Consider the following 16060-nt stretch of genomic DNA (forward strand, 5'->3'; position numbering starts at 1 on the left):
GTGATTATTTTATCTCTAAATGAGCACTTCAAAACAGACATCATAAATCAGCTCAATTTCATAAAATAGTATAGTCGTTTTCATACCTTATTACTATAGTTTGCTCTAGTTCATCCATGGAATTTAAGATGGAACTTCATGACCTCATTAAATCAGGAGGAAACACACCATACTGTATTCACTCTATTTGATTCTAGGGTTTAAATGGAGTCTTGGAAGGGGAAAAGAGAATAGTGCAGAAAATTTTAAGAAATAATGAGTAAAACCTTCCTACCTTAGTGAAAGATAGAAGTTTACAAAGTCAAGAATCTCAGAGGGCCATAAACAGAATAAATTTGACTAAAACTATACCTAGGCACATAGTAAAACTACTCAAAATTAAAGACAAAATGATGTAGGTTATATAACTTGAATAACTATAAACTTTTCATAAGATGCCAATATTAGACAGAAGACAAGGAAAAAGCATTGAAATTTCTGAAAGGAGAAGAAAACAAAATCATCTTAAAAGTCCATATCCAGGAAAATTATGCTTCAAAAACTATGATTTAGTAAGGATTTTATAGACAGAAAAACTAAGTATTTGTCACCACTGGACCCCACATTATAGAAAATGCTTAAGAAAGTTATTCAGACTAAATAGAAATATCGTGGGATAACCCAAATTTTCAAAAACAAATGAAGATCACTGGAAATAAGATATAAAATGCTAATTTTTAATTGGCTCTCAAAACATATGTGGTCAATGAAAAATTACTTTTCAAGGTTTATATTGCATTGTAGATAAGATACTTTTGACAGCTCTAATATAAAGGATAATAGAGGAGAGGATAAATGGCAATATAGAAATGTGAGTTCTCTACTGTATGTTAAGTTGTGCAAAAATAAGAATTGAGTGAAGAGTTATAAATTATAGATGTATGATGAAAGGACCAGAGCATCTACCAAAAAAAAAAAAAAAAAAAGTAAGAATGTATAAGCAAAAGATTATCTGAAATAAAATTTTACTAAAAAGGTGGCAGAAGATGAGAAGGAACAAAAACAGAGTAAACAGAAAACAATAAATTAGTAGAGCTAAGTTTAACCATATCAGTGGTTATATTATTTGTTAAGGGACTAAATACTCAAATTAAAAGGCATAGATTACCAGAAGGAATATAATAGCAAATTGCTACTATCTGCTGTCTACAGAGGATGATACACTTTAAGATGACCAAAATATATTAAATACCACGTGGCAATTAAATGCTCTCTATTGAAGGTACATTTTAATTCTAAACAGACTGGTAGATTAAAAGTAGATGGAAGAAGATCACCATGTAAATGTAAATGTAAGGAGGCTGAAGTGGCAATATTTATACCAAATAACATAGATTTAAAGATAGCAATTACCAAAGAAAAGGACATTTCATAAAGATAAAAGGGTAATTCTGTCCTATAAATAATCTTCATAATATAAAAAGCAAAAGTTTACATGATTAATGGGAAAAATATACACTTTTGCACTCCTGGAGATTGTGACTCCCTTCTTGATATAATTTGATCCCTAGGCCTCCAAAAATCAGTAAAGGAATCGCTAGATTCCTAACCAGCTAAAGAAAAAAACATGATCAGAGAAATTGATGCAGAAAAATAACTTTTTGACAGTATCAATATCCATTCATGATAAAAATCTTTTAGCAATTTTGAATACAGGGGAATTTCCTTCACTAAATAAAGAGCATTTACAACAAATCTATAGACAGTATCACAATTATGAAAGTCTAAATGCTTTCCCTCTAAGATTAGAAACCAACAAAAAAGAAATACTATTGGATTTCAGTCAGCGCAATAAGAACAAAACAAACCCAAGTTTAAAACGCATACAATTTGGAAGGGTAGTAATAAAATTGTCCCTATTTGAAAATGGCACGATTGTCTACATAGAAAATCCCAGTGAATCAACAAGAAACTCCTAAAGACATGAGTTCAGAGAGACTACAGGATGCAAAAAACTACAGTTTTTTTTCACACACACACACACACACACACACAACACACAAAAATCAACAGTACTTCTATATATTAACAAACATGTGGAAACTGAAATTAAACCCAATATGACTTACAATTCCTCCAAAGAAAATTAAATACTTGGATATAAATCGAACAGTACACATCCAGGGTCTGCATCCTGAAAATTACGTTATAAAAGCAAACAAAGAAGACCTAAATAACTGGAGAGATTTACTATGTTTATGGATTAGAAGACTGGACATAGGAAAAATGTCAAGTACCCCCAAATTGTTCTATAAGATTAGTGTAATCATGGTAAAAAAAAAAAAATTTCAGCAATGTTTTTTGTAGACGTATATTTATTCTATGTTTTATATGTAAAGGAAAAGGATATAGAATAGCTAAAACAATTGTTTAGAAAAATAAGATGGGAGGAATCATTCTACACATCACTGAGGCTTACTATATAGCTTCAATAATCAAAACTATAGTACCTCCCTCTGACAAATGAATAACGAGACTGAAAGGCTCCATATTTTAAAGATGTCACTTCTCTTCCGAATTCATCTATAGATTGATGCAACTTTAATAAAAATTCCAGCAGGATTTTTTTGTAGGAATTCAGAAGGTGATTCTAAAATTAACTTGCAAGTGCAAATGGCTTAAAGTAAAAGCAATTTTTAAAAAGAAAAACGTATAGGATTAACTACTATAGTTTAACTTTTCACCGCTGGAGGGACATTTATGTTCAGTTTTTGAATATTATGATTAATGCTGTCTATTAACATTGGTGTACAGGTTTTACGTGATCATAGTTTTTCATTTCTCCAGCATAAATGCCCAAGGGTAAAAATTGCTACGTTGTATGGCAAATGCATTCTTAGCATTTCAAGAATTTTGCACTGATCCTTTTGCTCTTATTTTGTCCAATTTGTGTTACTTGTATTTGCAGTGTGGGACAAAGGTTTAATTTGTGACAGACATTCTGAAACTTTAATCTCCCCTCCTTTAAATCTAATTTTACAACCATCTAAGTCTTCCTGACAGAATAGCACCTTTAAATAAAATTGCTGATTGAACCCAGGCATAAGGAAGAAATAACATTCACTTGCAGTCTAAAGTTACATGTAGTTGAAACATCTCTTAATAAAGCAACCCGGTACTTTTTCTGTAGATGAAGTTAGAGAAGAAAGACTCACTCCTGCAAATTCAAATACATTTTACCTTGGATAGTTTAGAGGGACATTTTAAACTACCATAAATCAATGTGAGATCATGAATAAAATTAGTTGTAATACACTTCTCCCTTGCAATATTTTAAACATTTTAAGACCAAACATCAAAACAAACTTACCGAAGAAATGATTTAATATTTTCAGCTTTCATCTCAGATACCAGTTTCCACCGTATACTTTGATGATAGCGGAGTGAAGTGGTGGTTTCTCTCAAAGGCTTACTAAACCAGCCTAGGGGAGAGAACGCATACACATATACTTACCATATGTACGTAGATAATTGCTTTTGACTTTTATAAAAATTAGAAGCCAAAAAAAAAAAAAAAGTCCTTAAATAGCTGAAGGGTAGCTTTACAAAAATGTTCATATTAAACGCAGAAATCCTTCAAATTCTACCATGCAGTGTAATTCTGAGTTGGTTAAAACCAGTGTTATGGGGCAGCCTGGTGGCTCAGCGGTTTAGCGTCGCCTTCAGCCCAGGGCGTGATCCTGGAGACGCAGGATCGAGTCCCACGTCAGGCTCCTTGCATGGAGCCTGCTTCTCCCTCTGCCTGTGTCTCTGCCTCTCTCTCTCTCTCTCTCTCTCTCTCTCTCTCATAAATAACATCTTAAAAAACAAAACAAAGCAGTGTTATCAAAGATCTTCTTTTCACTTTCCTACATGAAATGCATCAAGGCACGGGCCTCTAATTTTCTTGTTCTCCTTGGGGCGATCTAGTCCATAGCACAACGCCTGACACAACGTCACGCCAATGTTCATGCACTAAGTGACTGCGGAAGGGCAGTTTCTGCAGCGCTGTCCGTGCACTAACAGTGCTTGTAAATGAAGCCGCGTTCTCATCCCTGCGGATAGGGACGGCCCTGACCCGACGGCTCTTGCCGAGTACGCTGAGCTCCCTGAACCTTTCATAAACCTGAACGTCAGTCACGCTTCATTAAGAAAGTCAAATGCATTCCATTCGGCGTCCAGTTGGGCTGAGCCCCGTGGAGTCGGCCCGGGCCGGGGCCCAGCGAAGCCAGCGCGCAGCCCTCCGGGCAAGCGGAGCGCACTTACCCGCCGTAAACCCCGCCAGGAAAGACGCCAGCGCCGCAGCCCCGCACATCCAAAGGTGGAGACAGGCCCTGGACGTCGCCATGGCTCCCTGGGGACAGAGCTTGGGGTTCCGGAAAGAGCCGGCCTCTCGCCTGCAGATACAGAGAGCAGATACAGAGGGAGGCGGAGGTGCCCGCCCCCCCCGCCTTCTGCGGAGCCCGAGCCCCGCCGCAGCGCCCCGCCCTCCGGGCCAGGGGCAAACAACTCCCCGCCCTCTGGCCCCCAGGGGGCTTAAGGGGGGAAAGGGAAGTCCGGCAACTGGAGGAGACAGCCTTCCTGCTGGCCTGCAACTTCCCTGATGTTGATTCTGCAGTAATCAGGACAGTCCGCTGTGGGGAAAGGGAGGAGGTGGCTAATGAACAAAAAATATCCCTAGTGTTCTCCTAAAGAGCTCAACTGTTAGCCTTAAAAATGAAACTGTGTTATTGCACCAACAAAAATGGGTCGAGAATAGCACAAAATTACAATTCCAAAAATGCACACTACTGCAAAACCACAGGCAAGAGGGGAAAGCAAAGCAGCTGGACAGTCTTTTATAGAGGAAAGGCATTTCGGCGGGCTCTTGTGAACAAGATGTCCATTGGGGTAACACAGGAGTTTAAAGTACAGTGGCTTTTCATTGGCTGAGTTGTGAAAGTCTCTCATTGGCTAAGCTGTTGCTGGGGGAGGAGAAAAACCTTTCTTCCTCCTGCTGGAAAGTAAAGTGGTATCCCCTTGCAAAGTATATCTCTATTCGTTGGCATCTAAAATTGTAGATGAGTGGTAGAGTGTGAGAGCGTCCACCGCTGGCCTCCCCACTCCATTTTAGTGAAGTTTAAGTTTGGAAAGTAGTCAACCAAAATGTTTATTGGCACTTATTCCTACCTAGAAGAGAAATGTTCTCCTTTAAAAAAACAAACCTGGAGTCATGTATGTTTTCTGGAAGTCTCCACTTAAAGCAACGTTGAGAGCAGATGAGTGGATACAGCAAGAGCCACTGAAAGAATTAACAAAATGCATTTGGGAAGATACAGTGAAGGTATAAACATGAAGCAGTAGCAGATGAACTTGTTGCGAAACTTCAAAGATTTTTAAAAATGGTATTGTTTTCTCAAAAGGACTCTTTGGAAGCAAATGTGTTATCAATAATATAGATGTAAAGCTGTAAATTCAAAAGCCATGAATTTGGGTAAGAACCAGGAGTTTGGTTGCAGTTCAGAATAAAGACTTTTGTGAATACTAACCTTGTCATCCTTCAGAGAAAGCTCACCGGATCACAAGGTTGTTTCCAAAAGACCATAGTCAAAAGATGACATTTCCCTTTTCACAAGAGTTGGGAGAAAAAAAAGCATTTTCTTTCCATAAGAGAAAGCCACAGCAAACAGTGAGAAAAAGGGATACAGTTATGGTCTGGACATCTTGGGAAAGCTGTCTTATCAGATGTCATCTGCTTCAATTCCAGGAAATCTTCACTTTCAGGTCACCAGTTGGTGTGCAGCTCCAATCAGGGTTTGGAGCTTTCTTTAGATATGTCACCTTGAACCCAAGAATCTATTCCCCGGTCCAAGGGTTGGTTAGCAGTTCCTGATAAGGTCCCTTCCAGTGACGTTGAAGAGAGTCTCTCTGGAAAGGTCTATTCCAACAGATGAAATCTCCAGGTGGCAGAGCACTTGAGGTCTGTCTTACATGTACTTGAGTACATGATGTAAAGATTGCTCTACCAAAGCATGGTTATTTTCAAGAGAAGCAACGAGGCCTTTACAATATTAAAGTGGATCCCCTTTTATCAACTGAGTCAGAGGAGGCAGGGGCCAAGTGCATAGGACATACTTTGATCATTTCAAAGGTTGAGAGTCTAGGAATCCCAAAGCGGGTACATCTGCAATTTAGAAGACCAACAGGAATGCTTTCAGCCAAGATATTTGGAGGCCCTGTACAAATTCTGTCAATTAATGCTATTAGTGCAACCAATTAACCCTGAGGATTGAAGATGGTACACGCAATCAAAGTTGTTACACTGGCCAGACAGCACAGACATGCTGAAGCACCTGACTGGTAAAATGAGCTCCTCAATCACTATGAAGTTCAAGAGGGATTCCCCAGGGAGGGATAATCTTCTAACAGAATTTAAGCCATAGACTAAGCATTTGGCCTGTCTACAAGGAAAAGGCTTTATTCCTATGAGAAAACCATAATTAAAACCTTTATATTCATGGAACAGGGAAGCTGTATGAAGTTCATCTGTGTGAATTGGGTTTTTTGGATTACACTTTGGACAGGTGAGATAATCAAGGTAGGTGCTTTTTGTAGCCTTATTAACATTTCCCTACTAACATTCCCAAACACTATTATTTTGCCAATAGACCAATGGTTTAATGCATGTTCAACAGTAAGTGGTAGGAATTCTAGGACTTCTCGCAAGGCACGATTGTTGGGTCTAAACCAGAGTATTCTTTTTTTTTTTTTTTAATCAAACCAACAATTATTAGATTTCCAATATTTTTCCCTCTAAGGCCAATTGTTGGATAGCTCATTTCATTTTCTCCAATTCATCATTTGAGAAAACATCCCTTTGAACCATAATAGAGGTTTGGGTCTTGGTTTCGCTGAGAACAGCATTTTGGTGGAAAGATCAGTGAAATGGTTTCCTTTGGATTCTAGGAGTAAACTCTGAAAGGCCCAGGAAGTGTAGTAATAGCTAGAGCAGCTGGCAAAAGTATGACATCTAATAAATTTGGGACCTAAGAGCTATTTTTTCTTTTATTGCCATTGGAGGTAAGGAAACTTCATTGTTTCCATAACATTATAAATTCATGAGCTACTCGAAAGGCATACTGACTATTGGTTATAAATGTTTGTGGTCCTACCCTTGGTTAAGGTACAAGCCCAACTAAGGCTTACACCTAAACCTGCTGGCCAAAATAGCCACAGGTAAAGGTATGGACTCAATGACTTCCAAAGGAGTTGCAATAGCATACCCAACACAATATTTACCATATGCATCCTTTAAATAAGAAACAATTATTAAACCATGAAAAATCTGCATCAGTTAGGAGTTTCCTGTAAATTTTCACAAGGAGGCAAATGCGATCTGTCAGCATTAAGCAGTCATGAGGGATTTCATCCATGAAGCAGAGGATAATAGCAAGGCTAAGGTTACTGCAGCGATAAGAATTACATGAGGAGCGGTTAGCAGGAGGATGACCTACAAAGTAAAGCAACTGATTTGAGTGTTGCGTGTAAGGAGAATCAGGGAGTGGTGGGGGGCTTCTGCTACATGGGATGCAGGATGGCTAAAGGGGATCTTGTTATTATTTCTCCAGAGTGGCCTTAACCAAAAGGGCTGTGGGAGGAAGGACTCTAATTAATCTTTATTAATTCTGAGGAGATATTTCTAATGGATCTGTCTGAATCTTGATGGGAAATGCACTATGGATTCTGCCAATATAATTTGAAGAGTTTTCCCATAAAGAGGATGATAGCGGATCCAATAAGAACAAATGATCACGGTCTCCAGACTCAGCTATAATGGTATCAGAAACAAAACAAATAAGAGCTAGCGAAGCGTTATTTAATTTCCTTGACTGGCTATTTAGATTACTACAGTCAAATTCTAGAATTATTTCCTTTTGAGAGAAAAATTCCAGTAGGATTATTTTCTAAGAAATTGTAGCCCACTAAATGAATAAGGTTAGAGGAACTAAGCAGAAGAGTGTGTATCTCACAAAGGACCTAGACAAAAGGAGAGGCAGACAGACAGGAACCTGCTGAGGTTTATTAAAGACCCTCACTATTTGAACTATTTTTTAAAAAAGATTTTATTTATTTATTCATCAGAGACAGAGAGATCAACCTGTTTAGCGCCACCTTCAGCCCAGGGCATGATCCTGGAGACCAGGAATCAATGGCACTGGAATGCTTCAATTTATAACAGTCTTTTTTTCCCCAATGTCCTGGCCCTTTGCAGTAATAGCAGAAACTAGGAGTTTTTTGGATCTGTGGAGGAGCCTTCATTTTCCAGAACTGAAAATTGAGAATTGTAGCCATCTGTCTTTTAGGTGACTTATCTGGGATATGAGTAAGCTAGTTTGCCAAAGAAGTTTGGAGGGGACACAGTTTCCCACTCCATCATGGTCCTTTTTTTTTTTTTTTAAGATTTTATTTATTTATTCATGAGACACACACACAGAGAGGCAGAGACATAAGCAGAGGGAGAAACAGACTTCCTCTGGGGAGCCTGATGCCCTGGACCCCAGGATCATGACCTGAGCCAAAGGCAGATGCTCAACCACTGAGCCACCGAGGTGGCCCCGATCACAATCCTTTTAACTAAAAGAGAAAGAGCCTCTTTCAGCCCATTAACAAGCAGAATTAAATGCTACCCAGGTGGATTTAACACCTAAACAAAGACCAAAATTTCCTTTAAAGACAATTTGCAGATGTCTGTAATAGATACTAACGGTTTCACCAGGGTTTTGTGTATGAATTCTGTACTAATTAACAGGCTTAGGAAAGGCTACTCTAACTGCTTGGTGTAGATTTCCTGGGAGTGTTCAAGCATTTTGCCACAAGTTTGGGTTTATTTCTCCAAATCCCTTTCAGGATGTTCTCCCATTGAGCTAATTTTACCTAGTTACTTGGCCTGGCCCTCACCAATAGGCATGTGGATGGATATAAATCTGAGAAATCAGGTGGTAAGTTTGAATACCTATGCTATATTCTTAAGCAAACCTAGAGGGGGCTCCTGGGTCACTTTAGGAAACTGGCTCGAAATTCAGCCTTATTCCAGGAAACTTAAGACCCTTGGGGTTTATTTAGCACCTCAGAAGACTGAACTTTATAGGGTAGATTTTAATACCTTCAGGAGAGGAAGGACTGGAAAGAGATTCAGAAGAAAAAGGAAGTTCAACAGAAGGATTAGAATGGGGAGGGGGCATATACAAGAGGATAGGCTAGCACAAAGGAACAGAGGACAAAGGACATGCACACAAGGTGGAGGCAATGCATCTGGAGACAGAAGAGGAGGAAAGGAAAAATAATCCTCAGAAGCCATTTCGATTTATTTCAATCATTTGCCTCAGTTAATTTAGAAATAGTATTTCACAAAGAAGCAAACTTAGAATCCTAAACACATTTGTTTCAAGTTTCAAGTTACCAATTAAAGAGGCATCCCATTCAGTCTTTTGTTAGTTGTGGCTTTCTGAGGAAATCATAAGCTCTCTATAACAGCCATTAAAGTTCTAAATGACTTTTGATGAAGTTGCTCCATTTAGTTAGAAACGCACATGAAGGGCAACCTCAGTTTTTAGACATAAAACCAGCGGGAGTCCCAGAAGGAAGGACCCTCTCAAAGCATTCTGATGACTAAGATCTTATTTTTTTAGAGGGTTCTCTAGAGAAAAAAAAAAAAAAAAACTCCTTTAACAGCACAGTTCCAATAGGAATATCTTAGTTCCAAAAGGAGTCTCACCAAAGGCCAGCACAGTTCCAACAGGCACAGTCTGGTTCCAAAGAGGAGTCAGACCAAACACTGAACAAGTACTCTCAGAAGTAGTGAGGCCTTAAATCCTAAATAAAGCCTGAAGAGATCAACACAAACACAAAAAAATAGTGCAGAAATCAAATCCAGGAGAAGACTTACCCTCGAACTTCAAGGTCGGCAAGAAAGCAGTGAGGTCAACTGGCTTTTTGAGGTCTGGCACTTGTTCGCTCATTAGCCTTGGAGCTATTGGGGGGGGGTCTTCTGAGATTCCATATCTGCTCACTAAGTAATGTTAACCTTAAAAATTAAGCTGTCAGTTATTTTACTAGCAAAAGTGAGGTGGGTCAGGTGTTGCAGAGAATTCCAATCCAAGACAGGCAAACTACCAGAGAACAAAGAAGAATATTCTTTTATGGGGGCAGGCAAAGGGGGAGGGAGAGTAATTGCTGTTATTAAAAAAAAGTCTGTTGGAGTAAACAGGTAGTGTGAAGTACAGAGGCTTTTTATTGGCTGACAGGGATGTATCTTATTGGCTGGGCTGTTGCGGGGGCAGAGCCTTCTCATTCCTGGGGGGATAGTAAAATAGGACTAAAGAGACACATCTGTTCCTGTTTAAATCTGCAATTGATGAGAAGTGGTACCACGTGACAGCTCCCCCTGCTAATCTCCCCACTCCTTTTAGTGAGCTTTCCCTTTAATTTTCCCAGTGGTCTCTGCCACTGCTATTGCAGTAATTGCAGAATTTCAGCAGCAAGGTGCATTGAAGTACTGCTTTTCCTTCCCTGTTGACTGCCCTGCTGCCAAATTCTGCCCTAATTCCTAACTGGTCACACTTGGGAAGCATTTCTGATAGAGGCTGCTCCACTGTAACACATTAGTTCCTTAACCATGCATCAATATCAAAAACTGATGAGACTGAGTTGTTTTGTCAATCCCCACCTGAGCAAGACTCCAAATTTCTGTAATTCTCAGTGTCTTCTGAACTGGGGTTTTTCCCTACCCAACTAACATATTGTAGGTTCAAATTAATAAGATTAACCACTTTAAGTGCCTACCCAACCATAAGGGACAGTAGGTTCTCAACAAACACCATCATCCCTGCCCTCCCCTTATCAGTTGTAGAGTATTTCTCTTTAAAATTGTTTAGAAGAGTGGGTGTGCTGGGTGGCTCAGTTGGTTAAGCATCTGACTCTTGCTTTTGGCTCAGTTCATGATCTCAGGGTTGAGAGATCCAGCCCCACATCAGGCTCCATACTCAATGTGGATTCCACTTGAGATTCTCTCCCTCTCCCTCTGCCTTCCCCCCAGTCTTGCATACACACACACTCTCTCTCTCAAATAAAAATAAAATATTTTAAAAAGAGTGTTTAGAAGGTTTGCAAAATGGTAGTCTTTGTAAATAGGTGTCCTGCATCCATCCATTTCATCCTAAAGGTAATCTTCAGCAGTTCATGACTGAATTCTTTGTATTCAACCAAAAGCAGTTTTGTAGCCAAATAAACATGTCTACTAAATAAATTATGAAGGGGATAGTACTTCTGTGGTCATACTACCAATTTTCATTGCATTGTCTAAGGCCTTGATGATCTTAGTTAAGGCACCTCTAACAAGGTGCCTTAACCTTAGTTAAGGTCCTAGCAAGTTGCCAAAGGAGTCTAAATTCATTTTTATTGAACTGTAACTGCCGATAGATATATCTTACAGATTTTTCCCTTGGAACTTTGGTAGAATCTCTGAGAGTAACTTTGAACCAAGTTATCTTTAGTCAACTAATCTCAAAGTATATGTAACTCAACACCAAAACCCCACAAATAATCTAATAAAAAAATGGACAGAGGACCTCAATAGACATTTTTCCAAAGACAACGTACAGATGGCCAACAGAAACATAAAAAGATGCTGAATGTCACTTATCAGGGAAATGCAAATCAAAACCATAATGAGATATCATCTCATACCTGTCAGAATGGCTAAAATAAAAAACACAAAAAACAAGTGCTGGTGAGGATATGGAGAAAAGGGAACCCTCATGCATGTAAATTGGTGCAGACAGTAAAATGGTGGGAAGGTAAATTGGTGCAGTCAGTATGGAAAACAGTATGGAGGCTTCCAAAAAAATTAAAAATAGAATACCATATAATCTGGTAATTTCACTGCTGGCTATTTGTCCAAAGAAAACTCAAACACTAATTTGAAAAGGTGCATGCACCTGTATGTTTATTGTAGCATTATTTACAATAGCCAAGATATGCAAGCAACCCACGTGTCCATCCATAGATGAACAGATAAAGATGGGGTATACCTATACCATGAAATATTACTCGGCCATAGAAAGAATTTGTCGTGATGACATGGATGTATCTAGAGGGTATTAGGCTAAGTGAAATAAATCAGAGAAAGACAAATACTATATGATTTCACTTATATGTGAAATCTAAAAAAAAAAAAAGAAACAAACATTCTAAAATACAGGGAACAAACTGATGATTGCCAGAGAGGAGGTGGATAGGGCAAAATAGGTGAAGGAGATTAAGAGGTACAAATTTCCAGCTGTAAAATAAGTGAGACTGATGAAAAGTGCAGCATAGGGATTATGGTGAATATTGCAGTAACAGTGTATGGTAACAGATGATGACTACATTTACTGTAGTGAGCACTGAGTAATGTATAAAATCGCTGAATAAATATGTTGTTTACCTGTAACTAATATTACACTGTATGTCAATTACACTTCAATTAAAAAGATTTTAAAAATCTTTCTATATTGCTAAAAAGCCCTAGCTTGAAAGAGCCCAGCTCTTGTAGTTCTTTACCATACCTTAACTGACGATTCCAGCATTTCTACTTTAGAGGATGAACACCTTCAGAAAGATATTATTTTCAAAACAAGACAACTTGGGATCCCTGGGTGGCGCAGCGGTTTAGTGCGTGCCTTTGGCCCAGGGCGCGATCCTGGAGACCCAGGATCGAATCCCACGTCGGGCTCCCGGTGCATGGAGCCTGCTTCTCCCTCTGCCTATGTCTCTGCCTCTCTCTTTCTCTCTCTCTCTCTCTCTCTCTCACTGTGTGCCTATCATAAATAAATAAAATAAAATAAAAAATTAAAAAAAAAAAACAAGACAACTTCTCTCTCATAGCAGCTGCAAAACCAACTGAATAACTTCAGTCTATTCAAACAGAAGCAATAGCCCGTGAAGTAACTATACTCCTCAGAGTTTAAGAAACATTTTTCCTAGAACATCCATAATTGTTGATTTAAAAATATGGGAATTTTAATAAATATCCAGTTTCTACTTTAACAGTAGGGTGACAAAGGTCTTCTCCAGGTCACATACAATAACACACATTCTATGTGTCAGTTTACACAAAAATATGCTAAACATATACCTTTTGAGGACCTATTATATAATTTCTCTCTAGACCCTTGGCTTTTTCTATCTGCCACCCATGAGACCACTGGCTATTGACTATACCTTTCTCATCTCTTGTTGGACAAAGAAAAGGTAGGAACTAAGGATTAAAAGGACTTAAAGAGGTGCCTACATGGCTTAGTTGATTAAGTGTCTGACTCTTGATCTTAGATCAAGTCTTGATCTCAGGCTTGAGTTCAAGCCCTGTGTTGGCTCCATGCTCAATATGGAGCCTACTAAAAAATAAAACAAAATAAAAAAATAAAAAAGGACTTATTTGAGAACTTTGTTTTCATACTCCTATGCCAATTTTTATAGCTAATTAAAGTTTGGCTAATAGAAGACATCAGCATATTCAGCAGCACAATTTCCCAACTTGATTAATCTTCCCAAGTTAAAATTATTTATTCAGGGCACCTGGGTGGCTCAGTGGTTGAGCATCTGCCTTTGGTTCAGGTCATGACCCTGGAGTTCTGGCATTGAGTTCCAAATTGGGCTCCCTGCAGGGAGCCTGATTCTCCCTCTGCCTATGTCTCTGCCTCTTTGTGCTTCTCATGAATAAATAAATAAAATCTTAAAAAAATAAATAAAATAAAATAATTTATTCAATCAATATTTACTGAAAGATTATAGCATACAGTTGGGTTTTTGTTGTTGTTGCAGCAAAGCCAGGTTTACTGAGTGATAGCAAAGTGATAATACAAAGCTCCTGAGGAGAAAGGGGATACAAGAGGATTGCCCTAGCATGTCAGACATTGTGAAAAATCCTGAGGGTATAGTTCTTGCCTTTAGAAAGCCTATGGTACAAGAAGAAGGCAAATATTGAATATGTAATTAAGTGTGAAAATTTCTAAGAAGCAGTATTACCTTAACTCCGAACGTCGGCGCTGCCTCAATAGGTGGCATCTGTAATCTTCATCTTGCCAATCCATTGTTAAAAATAGTCTGGTTAGCTGGTTCAGCAACTCTTTGGCTTTTTGTTAATACAGATACAAATTCATTATTAGGCTAAATTGCTCTTATATAATCCTTTCTCCCCTCCCTCTTCTTATATCCTAAGAGAGCCAATCTTGTACCTTCTAAGTTCAAATCCTATCAAATGGCTCACAGTAGGATTTGAAAAAGTGTGATCTGTACTAATAAGGTAGTACATGTAAATTCCTTAATATACCAATAATTAAGATTTAATAGAGGAGGAAGAGTGTTTAGCTGTGCCGCATATTCTATGTTTTGTCTGAAGATGTTGATCTTTCATATGAGAGGGATCACCTAGATGTTCACTGTACAAATATGGACATTATGCCATTAATTACATCACAGGTGACAAGACGATCTAGTTATCCAGATAGCAAGGTTCACTCCTTCCCCCCCCCCAAAAAAAAAAGTGAACGGTTGATATTATGATGGATGCAATTCATGACAAGAGAAACATCTTGGTTGAGCATTTAAAAAATCCTGGGTGCAAAAACTGCCAAAAATCAGTTTCAAACCTAATATAAGATTTTAGAATGTTAGTACATTGTACAGTATGCCATAACCTATAAGGCAAGTGAGAAGTTAGAAGGAGTATAGATAGAAAAGGGTAAAAGACTAATAAAAGCAGGAGGAAATTTTAAAAGAGAAGCAGGAAAACATGATTGGTTGATTTTCTTCTGATGTCACAATTACTCTACTCAACAGTAAATGTAGAAATTAGAAAAGTTAAAGTGTAAAACAAATACAGGGCCCCCAACTGTGGCCTCCCATTAACATGGGGTGTGTGTAACCATGATGTTAACATTCCAGACAGAAGCTTGGCATTGGTAAGTATTATTTGGCCTTTAAAGCAAATTTTCCTCCTCAGCACTTCTCTTCCCTTACCATTAACATGTGCCTTCAGCCCATTTTCAATGACAAGCTCTACCTAATGCTAAGATTGAGGGATTCCTCATGCTTTTTCTTGCAAAATTCTCATCATCCATCTTCATTTACAGTCTCTATCCTTGTGTACCTTCAGTATAATTCAATTATGAATAAATCTCTCTAGATTTTTTATCTCCCTTCTCATCTTTTCTCCACTCCATCTTACCTGATACTTGCTTTTCTTTGATCATAGCCCTTCCCTAAAAGCAGATAGCTTTCACTTCATGAGGAAGTAGAAATGTGTCCTATGGTGACTCATGAGGTCAGAGAGGAAGGATGAATCTTTGCTCTGCACCATTATTCCACTGTGTATGCTTTTTTGAAATTGCTGCCCTATGATTATAACAGTTGTTTCCTATTCTCATCCTTACACCTGGTTGAGTGCCAGGTGAGATGTTCTCCCACCTTTGTCAGTGGTTTTAATGGTTTCCTTGTAAATTCTGCGTATGCCTCTGGGCCTTTGCTCTTTGTTTTCTTTCTTACTTGGATCTAATCCATAAGTAAGTTCTACTGGCTAGGCAATCAAAATATAGTTTGAATCCAGCTGCCTCACCACTGTTTTAATCTTAGCTGCAATAATTTCTCATCTAGACTTCTGCATTAGCCCCTAAACTGGCCTCTGCCTCCACTGTTGCTAGGCCATCTGTGACTTACCTGAGTTTTTTTCCTAAAGTATCAATCAGATTTTGTTATTATCTTTCAAAGTTTTCTCACTAGACTTAAAAACAAAATCCAGACTTCTTGGAGTGGCAACCAAACCCACTTGATCTAGCTTTTAAATCTTGCACCTCCCTTTAGGGCAAGACAACAACTAAGGAAACATATCCAAACCAAATTCACAAAGACCAGAAAATTACCACATCAGCAGAGATCACCAGCATCACAAAGAACCAGACAATCCCAAAGGGAGGCATGTGATACTATGCTACGCTAGTGATAGTATTCATGCCCATATGTCTACAGA

At 38.5% G+C, this 16060-nt stretch overlaps 2 protein-coding genes across 34 annotated transcripts in view; one reads left to right on the plus strand and one right to left on the minus strand.

Moving 5' to 3' along the window:
• LOC112642033 (N-acetylated-alpha-linked acidic dipeptidase 2) overlaps nt 1-16060 on the minus strand; it is a 65177-nt gene that overhangs the window by 47146 nt on the left and 1971 nt on the right. For 2 of the 5 annotated variants that reach the window (XM_025419339.3, XM_025419336.3), the window contains exons 1-4: nt 14271-14748; nt 14062-14167; nt 4285-4415; nt 3350-3461 (exon numbers count right to left, since the gene is read on the minus strand). In XM_025419339.3, the coding sequence (XP_025275124.1) occupies nt 3350-3461; nt 4285-4415; nt 14062-14126 (308 nt within the window). In that variant the 5' untranslated portion in view covers nt 14127-14167; nt 14271-14748. Of the gene's footprint in view, nt 1-3349; nt 3462-4284; nt 4416-14061; nt 14168-14270; nt 14749-15750; nt 15898-16060 lie in introns of those variants that run through there. The other 3 variants (XM_025419337.3, XM_025419338.3, XM_025419341.3) reach the window with 3 other exon arrangements.
• LOC112642035 (tripartite motif-containing protein 77-like) overlaps nt 14700-16060 on the plus strand; it is a 61729-nt gene continuing 60368 nt past the window's right edge. For 6 of the 29 annotated variants that reach the window (XM_049099052.1, XM_049099051.1, XM_049099055.1 and 3 more), the window contains exon 1: nt 14810-14996. The gene's annotated coding sequence lies outside the window, so the exon portion shown is untranslated. Of the gene's footprint in view, nt 14997-16060 lie in introns of all 29 variants that reach the window. The other 23 variants (XM_049099053.1, XM_049099046.1, XM_049099056.1 and 20 more) reach the window with 13 other exon arrangements.

Source organism: Canis lupus, chromosome 21 (genome assembly GCF_003254725.2).
Source record: "Canis lupus dingo isolate Sandy chromosome 21, ASM325472v2, whole genome shotgun sequence".
In the NCBI taxonomy this organism is placed as follows: Eukaryota; Metazoa; Chordata; class Mammalia; order Carnivora; family Canidae; genus Canis; species Canis lupus.